At 42.4% G+C, this 16,375-nt stretch overlaps 1 protein-coding gene across 1 annotated transcript; it reads left to right on the forward strand.

Moving 5' to 3' along the window:
• LOC117442086 (aggrecan core protein-like) lies at positions 1-15,958 on the forward strand. The gene is made up of 18 exons (XM_034078090.1): positions 1-65; positions 276-375; positions 939-1,230; positions 1,545-1,719; positions 1,810-1,937; positions 2,052-2,345; positions 2,738-3,034; positions 3,136-3,310; positions 3,393-3,520; positions 3,599-3,892; positions 3,985-4,083; positions 4,168-5,949; positions 7,722-7,835; positions 9,448-9,606; positions 9,697-9,779; positions 11,016-11,160; positions 15,582-15,764; positions 15,894-15,958. Exons 1-18 carry the CDS (start codon positions 1-3, stop codon positions 15,956-15,958), a joined length of 4,578 nt encoding a protein of 1,525 aa, XP_033933981.1.
• The last annotated feature ends 417 nt before the right edge of the window (positions 15,959-16,375 follow it).

A 16,375-nucleotide genomic window follows, 5' to 3' on the forward strand; every position in this document is an offset into this window, starting at 1 on the left:
ATGATACGGTGGATTGTGTTGCTGTCTGTGAGTCTACATGTCATCTCAGCAGCATTTGATTACATTTATGAAGAGCACTCATTTATGGGTAAGAATGCATATTCATAAAGGGCATCTAATCATTTCATTCATTTATAAGAGTTTTCTTGCAAAGGATAAATTGTGGTAGAAACATCCTATTTTAAATTCAGTGTACTGTCATCTTCTCATCAATGCTGATGATACTACCATGTCTAACTTTTGGAGTGCATTCACCAGAAAGTCTTTCTGATCTCTTCCACAGACCCAGAGGATGTGCTGAGCGTGAGCATTCCTCTGGAGGAGCCACAGCGTCCTCTACTGGGAGCAACGTTGGTGCTACCGTGTTACTTTGAGGTGTGCAATCCAACCAGTATGGTTTGGTTTCCACTTTTGGTTTGGTTTCTCAGATTGTGAACAGAGCCACCATTCACACAATCTAAATATTCACTGCACAATATAAAGGACCTTTTCTTGGAAACACCTAATGAAATTAGTACATGACATGTAAACGGGGTTATTTATTGCCCTAATGATCACTGGGGCGGGATAGAAACTCCCTCCAGAGGGGACTTTGGGATATTAGCCTATGCACAACATTTTCATACACAAATACCTATATAAGGAGAGGGAAACCCCCAAAATGTTTAATAGGGTCTTTTTAACTCTACAGCACAGACATTTCTCAGGAGTTGGTGTAAACCAAAACCAGAGTAGAAAGAAGAATAGACTTCAATTCAACAAATCAACAAAAACACAACTCTAAATTCAAAGCCAATGTTGCTCAGTGTCTGCTGGATGTGTAAATATGTCAAATGTTCTTGGATTAGCTTGTGTGCAATAAGTAAGAGAGGTTATACTTGTGTACTGAGAATGGACTGAAATTGGCGGTGAATAGGGTTTTTGTTTTTTCACGTTAGGACCACACTGTCCCAGACCCAGGAGCTCCCTCCATCGCACCGCTCGCTCATCGAATCAAATGGAGCCACGTCACTAAAGAAAAAGTCACGACTATCTTAGTGGCCTTGGAAGGACAGGTGCTAATCAGTGAGAGCTACCTGGACAGAGTTCATCTGGTGGGCTACCCCATGACTTCTACAGATGTTAGCATCAAGATATCTGAGCTGCGGTCCAGTGACACAGGAGTCTACCGCTGTGAGGTTCAGCACGGCATCGAGGACAGCCACGACATCGTCCATGTGCAGGTTCAAGGTATGAAAATAAGCTGTCAAAGCCAGAGGAAAGATATCCCATTATCCATCAAAAAATGTTTTCCTCTGATTGGTTGCCAAATATTTGTAGGTGTGATCTATAAAGTGTCATTACTCACTGAGAAGAGACCACATCTAGAGGACAAGTAAACACATCTACTCAAGTGACGGTGAAAAATGTGTTGCCATTACTCCTTCAAGTGATGGGGGGTTGTTCAGCTTTTCAAAGGATTTCTGCATTATGTCAAGTTTTGTTGTATCGATCATCAAGTATTTAATGTTTGGCTAAAATCAAGTCCTATTTTTACTCTCTAGGTATGGTGTTCCACTACCGAGCCATCATTGGCCGCTACAGTTTGACTTTTGAAAAGGCTAAGGCAGTTTGCATGCAGAACAGTGCGGTCATGGCTTCACCTGAACAGCTTCAAGCAGCCTACGATGATGGCTTCCACCAGTGTGACGCTGGCTGGCTCTCCGACCAGACCGTCAGGTTGGTTTATCAAAACATCTCTGAGGCACCTGTTCTGCCCTGGTTCTCTAAGACACCAACCATACAAAACGTATCTCCATTTAATTAAAGGTACCCGATCCAAGATCCTCGTGTGAACTGCTATGGTGACAAAGAGGAGCTGCCTGGGGTCAGGACATACGGAGTGAGAGACCTCAATGAGACTTATGATGTCTACTGCTTCACTGAGAAGATGACAGGTATGCTGCGATGACAACTGCTATTTCGCTGATTGTAATTGATTCTGTGCATTTGCAGGTTTGGGTAATCTAAACTCCTATTTGACTGTTATTGACCTCTCTTATCAAACACAGGGAGAGTTTTCTACACTGCTGCTGCAGAAAAGTTCAACTTCTCTGAGGCTGAGTTTGCATGCTCCAGTCAGGGAGCTCAGTTGGCCACTACTGGTCAGCTGTACCTGGCCTGGCAGGGTGGGATGGATGTCTGTAATGCCGGCTGGCTGGCAGACAGGAGCGTCCGCTACCCTATTAACATCCGTCGGCTGCAGTGTGGAGGGGGTCTGTTGGGGGTGCGAACTGTGCACCTCTACACAAACCAGACAGGATACCCACTTCCCGAGTCTCGCTACGATGCGTTCTGCTACACAGGTAAGCTATCATTTTAAGAAAGAATGACACCAAGAGCACTGTTCTGCTCAATATCAGATATACGTACTCTACTTAAATATCCTCATGCCTAGAGATTGAACTTTGATAGTAAAAGGTTATACTTTCCGATTAACACAAAAAAAAACTGTGCTCTTTGAATGAACTCTCAGCAGTAACAAGGAGTCTGCAGGCAGACTCAATTCCCGCTTATTAAAGTTAAGCATAAACAGTTTTAGGTTGGCGGCGAAAGCTGGTGAACGTTTTATTAATTAAAAGAGAGTTGACCCTTTAAGAGATAATTAGATAACCATGGAAAAAAGCACAACTTATGACCAAACATAGCGATATCCACAGCAAAGATGTCTTACTACTCCCTTCTCTATCACCTTCAGAGTCCACTGATGAGGAAGGTTCAGGCATCATAGAAGAAGGAAGTGGTTTGCTGAGTGTTACTACGGTGACACTGAGCCCAGAGGTGTTCTTCAGGAGGACAACCACAGAGAGTGAGGCGGTTGGAGAGGTGGAGACTCAGCAGCCTACCCAAGTGGACTTCACAGAGAGCCCTATCCAGCTGCCGCTACCTCAGCCACCAAATGTCACTGAGTTGGTGGTTGACCTGATAGAGCCGGCCACTGCCCGACCCGACACACGTAGGGAACCCGGCAAAGGCTTTGTGATGCCTCCTACTGGTCAGTGATATAACTGTTAATGCATGGTTGAACGACTGTAGCATCATATAGAAAGTCCATTTGGTGTCCCTTATGAGGATGTCCCTTGTTTTTCGGTGCAGGTGTGGTGTTCCATTATCGTTCAGGCTCCAGCCACTACGCTTTCACCTTCGTTGAGGCCCAGCTGGCCTGCCAAAGTGTTGGAGCCTCCATAGCCACGCCAAAGCAGCTGCAGGCAGCATACAAGGCTGGATATCACCAGTGTGATGCTGGATGGTTACTGGACCAGACTGTAAGGTAAATACAAAATGCATTTTTAGAGCAGGTAGAGAGATTCTTGTCCCAAACAAAAAGTCACCAATTGTTCTGTTTTTTTTAGGTATCCCATTGTTTTCCCTCGAGAAAAGTGTGATGGAGATCTAGGGGAACTACCTGGAGTTCGGTCATATGGTTTAAGGCCAGGAGACGAGAGATATGATGTGTACTGTTACATTGATGGTATCAAGGGTAAGAAAACATTTCACAAAGCCCAGAGACTTATTTGTTTTCTATCTTGTTCACCATATTGACATTCCTGCTCCACAGGGGAGGTTTTCCATGTGGGTTCCGCTGAGGGTCTCACCTATGATGAAGCTTCTTCTAGCTGTCAAGAGCAGAACGCAGTACTAGCCTCCCCTGGAGAGCTGTACGCAGCCTGGAAAATGGGTTTTGACAAGTGTCGCGCTGGCTGGCTAGTGGATCGCAGCATTCGTTATCCCATCAACAAACCCCGTAATGGGTGTGGGGGTGGGAAACCAGGAGTACACACTGTTCACGCTCACCCCGACCAGATAGGCTCCCCTGAACTTGATGCCAGATTTGATGCATACTGTTTTAGAGGTAAACACTTGACTGTTATCAAACAAGCTCATTCTGGATTGTCATTTTCCTCATCATTCATTGAGTATTATCTTTTTGTTTAATTCTTACAGCAGATTTTCTACTAATTGCAAATGAAACTGGACTGAACATCACAGATATCGAAGCAGCCCTCCTTAACCTAACATCAATTACTGATTTGTTGAAACCTGGTAAGCCATAATTTAAAATAACAAATAACTTTCAAATGTCTTTATTTCCAATGGACCTAACTTGTTCTTTCTATGTCATTTTAGCTGTTCCTTCCATTGTTGCTCCTATTACTGTGGAGATTTCGGGCTCTGGCTCCGGATCTGCAGACTTTGGCTCGGGGTCTGCCGTTGATGGTGCCTCTGGTGGTCACTCAGGAGATCTGTCTGGATCTGGTGACCTGTCTGGTTCCGGTGATCATGTTACCTCTGGAGAATCGTCTAGTTCTGGAGCATTTTCTGGTTTTGGACGTTTGTCTGGTTCTGGAGACCTTTCTGGTTCTGGAGACTTATCTGGATCTGGTCATTTGTCTGGGTCTGGAGACCTATCCGGTTCTGTAGACCTATCCAGTTCTGGAGACCTATCCGGTTCTGAACACCTATCCGGTTCTGGAGACCTATCCGGTTCTGAACACCTATCCGGTTCTGGAGACCTATCCGGTTCTGAACACCTATCCAGTTCTGGAGACCTATCCAGTTCTGGAGACCTATCCGTTTCTGGAGACCTATCCGGTTCTGAAGACCTATCCGGTTCTGGAGACCTATTCGGTTCTGGACACCTATCCGGTTCTGGAGACCTATTCGGTTCTGGACACCTATCTGGCAGTGCCGAGCTGCCAAGTGGGGAATCAGGTTTCAACAGTGCAGATGCTTCTGGGTCAGCTCTCAGTGGTGAAGGATCCGGCATCACTGTAGTTTTTTCAGGAATGGACAGCATTGTATCTGGAGACGGCTCAGCTTCAGGAGGAATCCAAGAAGCTGGAGAAGGAAGCACAGGGATCTTTATATTCCCTTCATCTGAATCAGGGTCTGGAATGCTCAGTGGTAGCGGGGATCTGTCTGGATCTGGTTTCAGCTCTGCGGAGAGTGGCTCTTCCATAGACAGCTCTGGGGAGAGTGGACAGTTTTCTGGCATGTTCTCCGGTTTCATCACAGGCCAGGACTTTTCTGGGTTTCGTGGTTTCCCATCAGGATTCTCTTCAGGAAGTGCTAGTGGACACCCGGGAGAGCTTTCGGGAAGTGGAGACTCACAGATCTTACTAATAGATGGACAACTTATCGATACGTCTATCTCTACTACCAACAAGGAGTATGAGCTTGGTGGAGGCCTACTGGCATTCAGTGGCTCTGGAGACATCTCAGGGTCTGGGATTATCAGTGGGGATCTCAGTGGCTCCGCCTCTGGAAGTGGCTCTGGGTTCTTCTCCTCAGGCGTGACCTTTATTGGGTCAGGGTTCACCGACCTAACAGTGTCATCCTCTGGAGAGCAGGAAGCCTCTGGTTTATTAGTGTACAGCTCTGGACAGGGAAGTGGTGGACATTTGTCTGGATTTGGAAGCTCAAGTTTTATCTCGGGTTCTGGATCGGGAATGTCTGGATCTGAGTCCTCAACGAGCGGAGAAGAAAGCAGTGTTACATTTTTAAGTGGGGATTTTACATCAGAGGTATCCAGAGACACTACACTGTCTATGGAGCTTGGAGACGGATCAGTGGAGTACAGTGGAGAAGGAAGCAGTAGCAGCAGTGGTTTGTCCTCTGGCACTGGAGACAACCACCTATCCACAGCCAGTGGCTCTTCTTCAGGATCTTCCTCTGGGGATCTGCCGATGGTGGTGCCACCCTCACCATCCAGTAACTGGGCACTGACTGAGAGCACCATAGGGCCAGAGGAAGTCCATGGTCTGGTGGAACCAACCCAGATCCCTGTCGACGTCTATGGAACTCCATACTCTGTACTCGCCCCCGCAGGACTGGCTGCCCCTCCTACCGCAGCTTCACCAACCTCTGTGCAGACACCAGGCTTTGTGAAAGGAACTGATTCACTGGAGGGTAGGTTAACAGTTTTCAACAGTGTCATTCTTGGGAAATGGAGGGATAGAGTATATGTAGCTAGGCTTTAATGGCCCTTTCGGAATGATTATTATGGGTTGTGTTTTTTTTTTGGATAATGTCTGTTTGACTAAAAGGCTTTCTGTCCAATGGACAGTCACCCATTGACAGCCCAATGTTCAATTATCACAATATAGTGTACGTTACAGCCATTTGAGCATTGGGCTGGAGGTTTTAAACCTGCTTTTACAGAAATCTACAATGTCTGTTTAGACTTCTTAGTACCGTGGAAGGGCAATATAACTTCATTAGCTTTAACAAGATGGACATCTGATCAATTTCAGGTTGACTCGTCATTTTATGTTCAGTGTTCTGTTTTTGGCAAATTTGAGATCTCATCTCATCAACACACCAATAAAATGAAAATGTACAGTACTGAATTGAAACACAAACATATTGTATCTTGTGAATACTTTTTTTTAAACGACAGCCCTATTGCAATATGCCTGTTGAGTATATGCATCCTAGAGCGTAAGAGCATCCTAGAGCGTAGAAATAAACAGAAACTAATTTATAATAACATGGATTTGAATGAACATTAGAGGGAGGGTGCATTTAAGTCGCTAATGCTGCGGCATACAGTATGCAACATTGAGGGCAACTGCTACATCAGATCCGATGAAACACTAACGCATCTTTCTTTTGAAAGAAGCACATGTCATTAAATAAATGGACCTGTTTTCTAGGTTTTAACCCATGTGAACCCAACCCCTGTGGTGCTTCTTTATGCATAGTAGAGGATGGGGTTGCTGTCTGCCATGGTAAGTCCCACAATGTTTGCGACTGCAATTTTCTTCTCTTCTCCTTTCTTTCTTTGAAAAATACAAGATGATGTTAGGTTAACTTTTAACATACTTTTCCAGTTGCATTTCTCTGTATCTACATGTATGTTGTTCAAAACTTTGCATGTCTTATATTATTGGTCTGCATTCTGTGTATTAATCAATACTTTCAGATATATTCAACTGGTGGGATTATGTTGACTGTATATGTATTACTAGACTTAACAAAAATATTTTCTTTCCCTCCCTGCTGTTCTGTTCTTATGTATTGCATCACATTTTTACTTTAATGTGTTGTGTTTCTTTGATTTCCTGTTTGTATATTGTGTCTGTGTCGTGCTATGTGTCTCTGTGTTTGTGTGGCAGTTTGAATATTTGGGTCCTTGTCAAATGTTCATCAGCTCTGCATCTGAGGTTGTACAGCCTCTGTGTCACTCGTTGTAATCACAGCCTTCAGCCTCTATGTTGTTTTTGGTTTGCTGTGCCAGTGCGCTGCCTCCACTCTGCTGTCTGCATGCTAAACCCGGTGCAACATATGTGCTTTCTAGCACCATATGGGTGCTCTCATCCTGTTGGAATTTGAATACTATACTTCTGCTGCAACTAACTACAGATTCAAACATAAACTTACTGCAGATATAATAATTATAATGTATTCTCTTGGAAGAGATAAAAACATATTTGGGATATATTTCAGTATGTTTCATCAAAATAGGATTTATCAAAAACAGAGGAACATGGATTATAATTTTGTTTGCAGTAAGTAGTTTGCATCAGAGGTTGCAGCTGCCTACAGTATTGTTCAATAACTTGTCAGTCCTGAGGTGTGATATTCCTTTTATCACTGCTTTTACTCCTTTACCTTGCTGGGCAACTTCCCATCCCCACCCTACGCTTAAACAGTAGTTTCACCCGCCCCCTTTTTTGCAGAGGTAGATGTGTGCCATCCCAACCCTTGTGCCAATGGAGCCACCTGTGTGGAGAGTGCAGCATCTTACAAATGCTTATGCCTGCCAAGCTACGGAGGGGAAAGATGTGAGATCGGTATGAGATCAGCTTCTGCTTATAACTAAACTAACAACAGCCCCTCCAAAACAACTGAAGAAAGAGAGATGTGAATCATCACCAGCATCATTACTGGCTGGGGCTCTATGAGGAGTCCTAGTGTCCAAAAGTGGAAGATGCCAACCTGCTGCAATGTCCTAAATTTGCCAGGAGACAGTGTTTTCTAAAGGGCAAAAAGCTATAAAAGAAACTAAAGGATTGGTTCATCCAAATCACAAAAAACCTGAGAAGCGTCTACTAATGCAGTATTAGTTACTGAACAATTGAGTCTTTGGGAAACCATTTTCTTGGTTGTCATACAGTAGCTACACACCTTTAAAGGAATGGCAGGTCTGTCAAGTTTGTCATCATTTCAATTTGCAAAAAATATAAACATGTGGTTCTAGTAAGAGCTAAACTTGAAATGGATTGTACTGTAGTGTTAATTAAATTAAATAACAACATCAGGTGTAAAAAATTTATTGTTTGTCGAAAGAAAGAGGCTAACGTTAGCATGTCTGGCTAACTAGTGCTAACGTCTACAGTAGTATCCAAGCGTTACATCCAGTGGCGGACTGGACCGCCCATCGGGATTCGTCCCGAACGTCCCGATGGGCCGGTACCCAAGGACCACTCGGCCCACTCCGATTGGGCCACTAGGTCCACCGTTTCCCCGCAGCGAGGCTCCCCCCCCCCCCCCCGTTGACAGTGCACCGCCCCTGGTTACATCCAACATAAGGGATTTCAGATTCCATTTGAAATAACCTTGTTTAGTTTATCCATTAAATCTAAAATAGTCCCAGAGTCCACTGTAACAGACAAGCATGACATCATTAAATAATGACATTTTGAGATGCAGATCTGTCTTCATTATCAAAAGAAATGTCGAAAAATTACCAAGTTTGAATGAAGAGAGACAATTATTTTTTAAAACCCAACTGCATGATGTATTTTATAAAATAATGTCCTACCCACCATAAAACATTATACATGCTGTAAAATGGTAACAGGGATAATTTATTTGATATAAAATACTCCCAATGAAAACTGCTGTCAAGGTGTTCAGACACAAGGTGGAAATATATCTTGTAATTTGGTTGAACTGATCCTTTAAGTAATTACGGCAAGAGAATGAATGAAGCCTTTGAATGCTACTGTAAAAATAAAAACTCACTCCTGCTTTACTGTTGGGCAGGGCTCCGCTTATGAATAAGTTTCCATTCTGCATTGAGACGTTTGTTCTGTCAGAATGGAAAACACTGCCCATCGTCAGACTTGTACTGGATGCCAAAGGAAACTGAGGGCATCGTAATGGGAAAATATGCTTCTCACTGAACACAATTTCTGAATATGTACAACTGAAACACTACATGGGTTATGAAAAATATCAAGCACTTCATCAGCTGCTCCAATACTAATACCGCTTAGATAGCAGAAATAATGATAAGAATACATAAGAGCTTCTCATCATCTGATGCTGTGCTTTAGTTTTAAAACCCATTTGTAGATGTTAGTCTCGGCGGCCTACAAATTGAAAACATGTACTAAACTATACTGAATATTGAAATGAATATGCCATACATTAAATGAATGATGACTCTTGCGGCTGTAGATGAGCAGCAGTGTGAAGACCGTTGGACTAAGTTTCAGGGGAACTGCTACCGACACTTCTCTGACAGAAAGTTGTGGCTGGATGCAGAGCAGCAGTGCAGGGACATGAACGCCCACCTGGCCAGCATCATCACCCCAGAGGAGCAGGACTTCGTCAACTGTGAGTGCACAATGTGCTGTGGTTTGTTTGTGTTCACAGAGATGTAGACAATTTAAAACCAAGATCTCAATATACTTTTTTCTCCCGCAGCAAATGGACAGAACTACCAGTGGATCGGGCTGAATGACAAGACCGTAGCGAATGACTTCCGCTGGACGGATGGCACTCCACTGGTGAGTGAGGAGGACTAGATATAGTCAGGGCCAAATATAGTATAGTTTGGTGTGTAACCCCTTAAATCAAAGTCTACTTGTGACCTCGACTCTACATGACTCTACTTTGGTAGGACATTCAATCAAAACAGCTAAAAAAAGACGTAACATGACCATAAATGGATGCAAAATAACTACAGACAAGCAAAACAACTACAATAAGTAGTAAAACAACAAACAAGCTACATTTTGTGTATCTTTTAGCATCTTGAAAATGGTGGTTCATAGTAATGTTTCAGCCTGAGCCTCTTGTCTACATTTCTTTCACAAAGGGCCCATTGTTCTTAATGATATGTCTCTGCTTCAATGACTTAAATATGTTAAATTATCCAGTAATTATTTTTCATTTGCTTTACTTTCCTGTTAATTCAATCATATTCCTTATATACGTATTATTATTTATGCATTAATCTAACCTTAGAGTCTACATTTGAATTTCTGTTTGGTGCTATATTGACTTGCATTTGACTGTGTATTAGTTTATTAGAGACGTGCGTTTAAAAAATGAACAAATCACTTGTGATAACATTTCTGAGCATTTGAATGCAAATTTACACACTTCATCATCAGGTCTGAAATACAAACAACAGCTGCACCACTCCACCCACCTCACCTCACCTCAAGGTTTATCTGAAGGCACACAATTACCAAACCAGTGCAAGCACAAAAACTAATTACTAATGTGTTCGGATATAACTCGGCACTGTTATTAAAAAATGTTGCTGCAATGGTGGAAGCCTGTTGCTTCAGGACCAGTGGGATGATCTACAAATTGTTTGTATTACTATGAGCCAGGTTTTCCTTTGCTGCTGGCAACCTTGTATTTTTGGCTGTAGCCCTCTGTATCAGAACACCTGTTGCCTCATTGAAATGAATTATAGATGATGCGTAGGTAGCACACAGTGTTACTGCGCCTTAAGGATAGAGGATCATGGAGAAGGAGAGAGATGCAACAATAGGGAAGAAGGGAAAGTCAAGCACATATTTGGGACATTTTCTCTCTAAAAGGCATGCATAGCGTTGAAGTAGATTGGACATGTGGAACGTGACAGAACAATGAAAAACAAGATCATATCCTGCTTACGTACAGAGTACAGTACAGAATACGTTTTCAAATTAAACGTTGTTGTCCTTCTTACCTATTCTCTAGTGTCCGAGTTCACCTTGTAGTAATGTATGTTTCCTTCTCTTCTTAAGCAATACGAGAATTGGAAGCTGAACCAACCTGATAATTACTTCAACTCAGGAGAAGACTGTGTGGTGATGATCTGGCATCAGAATGGCCAGTGGAATGACGTGCCGTGCAACTACCGCCTGCCGTTCACCTGCAAGAAAGGCCCCGGTATGTTGGTTAGAGAAAAAAAGAAAATCTTTAATGAAGTTTTTTAGCTGTTTCACTTTATTTTGTGCCATCCATCAATCAATCAATCAATCAATCAATCAATCAATCAATCAATCAATCAATCAATCAATCAATCAATCAATCAATCAATGTTTATTTATAGCCCAATATCACAAATGTTACATTTGTCTCAGTGGTCTTCACAGTTTGTACAGAATATCAGTATGACAATACGACACCCTCTGTCCTTAGACCAGTGGTTCTCAAAGTGGGGGGCGCGCCCCCCCAGGCGGGCGCAGAGGCATGACAGGGGGGGCGCGAGAGACCAGGAGGAAAAATGGTTATTTAAAAAAAACGTTTAAAAAAAAAAAAGTATTGATTCGAAAATAATATGATACAGTACAGTACTACGTCTGGGTCTCTGTGTTTCATTAAAGCTCGGCTATGTGTGTGTGTGTGTGGAACGAGCCATTTTGTGTGCGTGCAAGAGTGAGAGAGAGAGAGCGCACCGGTACCGGAGATCGTTGTTGTTAGCTTCTGGTGCTAGCGAGCTACGCTAACGGATATAAGGAGTTTTTTCAACAACAAAGTGGAGGAGTCCTCTCCTGTCAGACTGAGAGGCTCAGTGAGCTAAAGGACTCTCTCATGCCCCTTTCACACCAGCGCCTTTTCAGCTCCGGCTCGGAGCTAGAGCCTGAAAAGCGCTGGGTTTTCCAGTTCACACCGGAGCTGCGCCGGCTCTTAGCTCCGGAATCCGCTTCATTTCCAGCTCCAAAAAATTGTCGGTCCAGAGGCAAGAGCTTTGGAGCTAAGAGGTGACGTCGCTTACGTCTCTCTTACGTCGAGGCGTGCAGGAAACTAAACCCACCTCCCATGGGTCGACTGTTATGCCTGCCTACAAGCAGTAGTGCCTATAAACACACTTTATAAAGTCAGGCAACACTAACCAGGCTTCGTGTGATTCTGTTTATGTGTGCCTTACTTTGACCATCCGTTCGCTGTTATCGATCATTGTGGAGAGAGGCAGACGTGTTGTTTTGTATTATTGCAGCTATCGGATGCAAGTAGTCAGTTTAGCTTCGGTTGCTATGCTAACATCACCCGTTTTATACCAGAGAAACTTTCATAACAGCGTTGTGATACCAAACAGTGTCAATTCAGACTGACACACATTCACTTAGGCTAAGGGGAACTGGGGATATGCATCAGCTGCTTGTGTGAGTCGGACAGTGATACTTTAGAGCGGCCGCTGCAGTGTGAGCTAACCGGGAGCTAACGGGAGAATAAACTCCTGTGGAAGAGCAGCCAATACTGCAGCGGTCGGTAAATGCTGCAGAAACACATTAATAAACAATGAACCACGGAAAAGTATAAGGTTGGAGAAGTCGTTATTCAATTTATTCTGGCTTCGTGTGATTAAAAGCAACACGATCATCGACCCGACGCAGTTGTTGTTGTTGTTGTTGTGAGCTGCCGTTGGGGGGCAAATCAGCGATGTAAACGGTGACGTCATGACGCAGCAAGGGCAGCTCTGGGGCGCCAGTGGGCGGTGTGCACAGAGCGGGAGCTGAAAAGGGAAACTGGAGCTGAACCAGAAAAGCTCCCGCTCGGAGCTAGAAACTGAAAAGCGCTGGTGTGAAAGCCGCATCAGTGTTATCTCAGTGGGTCTCAAACGTTTTGGTCACCATTAATGTAAACAATTATTTCCGAGGCACACATTTATATGATCATTATAGTTATAAAAAAATAAGAGAATAAATTAAAAACAGGTATGAAATACTCTATGACATTAAAAAAAGAATAAAGTTTAAAAGGGTGATTTGTAAAATATCCATAAAGAACAAGTAAATCTGTTTACAGTTCTGTTTCAAATGGGTGTTGAGAGATATATCCATAGATCTCTTCATTTTGCTCTCAAAGTGCACCAGATTGATGCTTTTAAAAATTCAATATTTAAAAATAAATCTTCCCGGGGGAGCTTGCCCCCGGACCCCCCTGTGAGGCCCACACACCACCTATAAAAATAACACTTTACCCCTGCTTACACCTATATGCCGTGAGCTGATATCGAGCCTTCATTGTAACAGTCGCGGGTGCATTGTGTATATGCGTGGGGAGTGTTGCAGTAGAAAATTAAACTGTAGCCCGGTACATTAATGGGAAACCCAAAATGTTTGAGCACCCTCTATGAAACGGCAATCTACCCGACAGCACCCCTAAAATAAATCTCTGGCGCCGCCACTGAGCCTGACTATTTGTGTTGGGGGGGCCCGACTTTTTTTTTTCTCCAAAGGGGGGGCCTGACAGAAAAAGTTTGAGAACCACTGCCTTAGACCCTCACATCGTACAAGGAAACACTTCCAAAGAAACCCCACAGTTTAACGGGAATTTGGGAGAAGACTGCCCATATGCATTCATTTCATCTTTGTATAGAGTTTCTTTGGTACATTTGGTGGTTTATCAAAGCGTGTTAGTTAGTTATCAAAGCGTGTTAGTTAGTTATCAAAGCGTGTTAGTTGAAAAAAATCCTTCTGGAAATGTGAGGTAAAACTAAAGAAAAAACCTAAAAAGGCTAAAGAAGTCCCAGAGCTCAAGAGTTGGTAATTCTCCATCATTTTAGCAGAGGTATGAGGGGACTCTTTCACACGTATGAAAAACGTATAATTACTTGGCATTTAACAACTTCCTGTTCCCTAGTCTATAAATCTAAGTTTTTTTTAACTTGTTCTTGTGTACCTGCCTGAAATAAGGTCTGTGGTTAACACAAGCTAAAGATACATTTTATTTTGTTATTGGACCTAAAAGATAAAATACCCCACTTGTAAATTGTCCAAAGCTTTTATATGGCATAAAAACGACAGTTGCGAAAAAGTGACTACATGAGTCAACTATACTACTATCATCACGCTGAACATTAGCCGCTTTTAGCTTAAGGTTGCTGATGTGAAGTTATGCGACACTGATATACTTCGCTTATAGCCTAACGTTGGCTTTAATTCTTGCATTTGCAGTTACGCTTCAAAATCAAAAAGTGTTGTCAATATGTAAAGACTATGCTTCTGAACAAAACGTTTAAGTATCATAAATGTGTGTTCTCTTATTTTGCATTATATTTGTAAATCAAATGGCAAAAACCCATTGGATTTTGTTAAGCCCTGAGCCTGTTTTTCAGGTTTCAGGCTCAAAAATGAACAAATGACTATATCTGCACTTCTAAAAGGGTTAAATTAATAATTTATTTTCTCAAAGCAATGATAAACCTGTGAGTTGGATGTAGAAAAGTCAGAATCAATATAGATGTTTTTATTTAAAGTAAATTCAGATTGAACATAGTAAAACAAATTAAATGATAGTTTCCGTTAAAAAAAAACCCATTACTTATAGTGAAAACCACCGTTGAATGATGGGATAGTAGACTAAAAGCTTTTGGAATCCAAACTATAATAAGTACCCTGTATCAAGATTGAAGCAAAACAAGTTAAATTTGACCTTATTAGAGAGGTTTAGAAAAAAAAACACTTCTGGGGTCATTTGGGTTTATTTGCCATATCTCTGGAACCCATCGGTCGATTTTGGTGATTGACACCTCTTTTGAACCGTTAGAGCCAATATAAATTCGAGGGGAGGTTCTTAAATCACTCTAAACATTACCATTGGTGAATGAGAGTGATGCGCAGCCAGCATGCCCTAAACCGGAAGCTGGGTTACAGCTCTCATACACTCTATATGAAAACTACTCTTATTGACAAAATGTTATGATGGATTATCAGTAATCATTTCAAAGTGACACAGAGACTGGATTAACCTTCGGCAGCGTTTATATGCGTTTTAATGCCATTGAACACAACTTTTGATTCGAAAACAGCAAAGGTAAGACGTATTTGCCGTTTTGGGTCCGTAAAGTGAAGTTGTGTGTTGTCTTATCTTGCCTTCGCTGCCGTGAAGGTCGCACAGTGGTGATACAGTGATGATACTTATACCATTGGAATCTGTGGAATCTCAGCTTTCATATGATATCTTGTTTGTGCAGATCTTTCGCTTAGTGCTAATTCAGACGGTCGGCGCTAGAGTTGTGTTTTGTTTCGGTAATAATTGTTCATGTCGTCAGTTAGCTGAGTTTCTTGCCGTTAAGTGGGTATGACAAATTAATAGGTTGTTAAATGTTCAGAAGCCCTGAGACACAGTTTCGTGAATATTGTTGTGTTTTGCCCCCGAGGGCGGGGGCATGGGGTTTAACAGGTTTTAAGGGAGCTCATGTGTTGCTTTATACCAAGGTTGGCCTACAATAATAGATTGTCAGTATTGATTGATATTGGTCTGATTACAACAGTATTGCCTATACTGAAAAAACTTCTATACTGAAAAATACAAGATATACATGGCACAGGGTGTGACACCGTTTCCTCTCGCTCTGTCCTCAGTGTCCTGTGGCGCCCCACCTGAGGTGGAGAATTCCCATATGTTTGGTAACAAGAGGGAAGAATACCCTGTCAACTCCATCATCCGCTATCAGTGCAACCCAGGGTTTTTACAGCGCCACCCTCCGGTGGTCCGATGTAAGGCAGACGGTCAGTGGGAGGAGCCCCAAGTGGAATGTACTGATGGTGAGTGCAGTCTGTGTTGATTCCCCTTTGTTCACCTTGGGACTAAATTGTAGGAAAACCTCTCCGCAGGTAACGCAACTGTGTTGAATTATGTGAACTCACTCTTGTTGTTTTTCTCCTTCGCCACAGTTAAAGCCAGAAAAAGAACACAGCCGAGCACCAACAGGATGGCAGCTGGTGGCAAGCTTCACTAGAAAAAAAAAGAAGAGGACTTCATTATTTAAGAACGTTTGCAGCACAAATCCATTTTTTATTTGAGTGAAGATGACTTTAAAGGGTATAATAGTTGGAAGGCTACATAATTCTTTGATCCCCTGTCCCTCATAATATATTTTAATTATATATAATATTTTGATTGCTCTGAGTTTATTTGCATTGTGTGTTGTGATTTAATTTTGTTTAGTGAATCTATTGCATACCCAGTTAGAAATAGTTGGTTCTAAAAACATTCTGAGAATGTTACCATTCATTGTTCTTGGAATGTTTTCAGTGGGAAGTTTTATTTTGGTTCCCAGAATGTTCTCCTGAAAGGTAAGATAACATTCTCTAAAAACATTCTTAAAATGTTTGGTGATAACCTTAAGATGTTTTTGATAACCTTCTTAAGATGT

Source organism: Pseudochaenichthys georgianus, chromosome 3, assembly GCF_902827115.2.
Source record: "Pseudochaenichthys georgianus chromosome 3, fPseGeo1.2, whole genome shotgun sequence".
Classification (NCBI taxonomy): Eukaryota; Metazoa; Chordata; class Actinopteri; order Perciformes; family Channichthyidae; genus Pseudochaenichthys; species Pseudochaenichthys georgianus.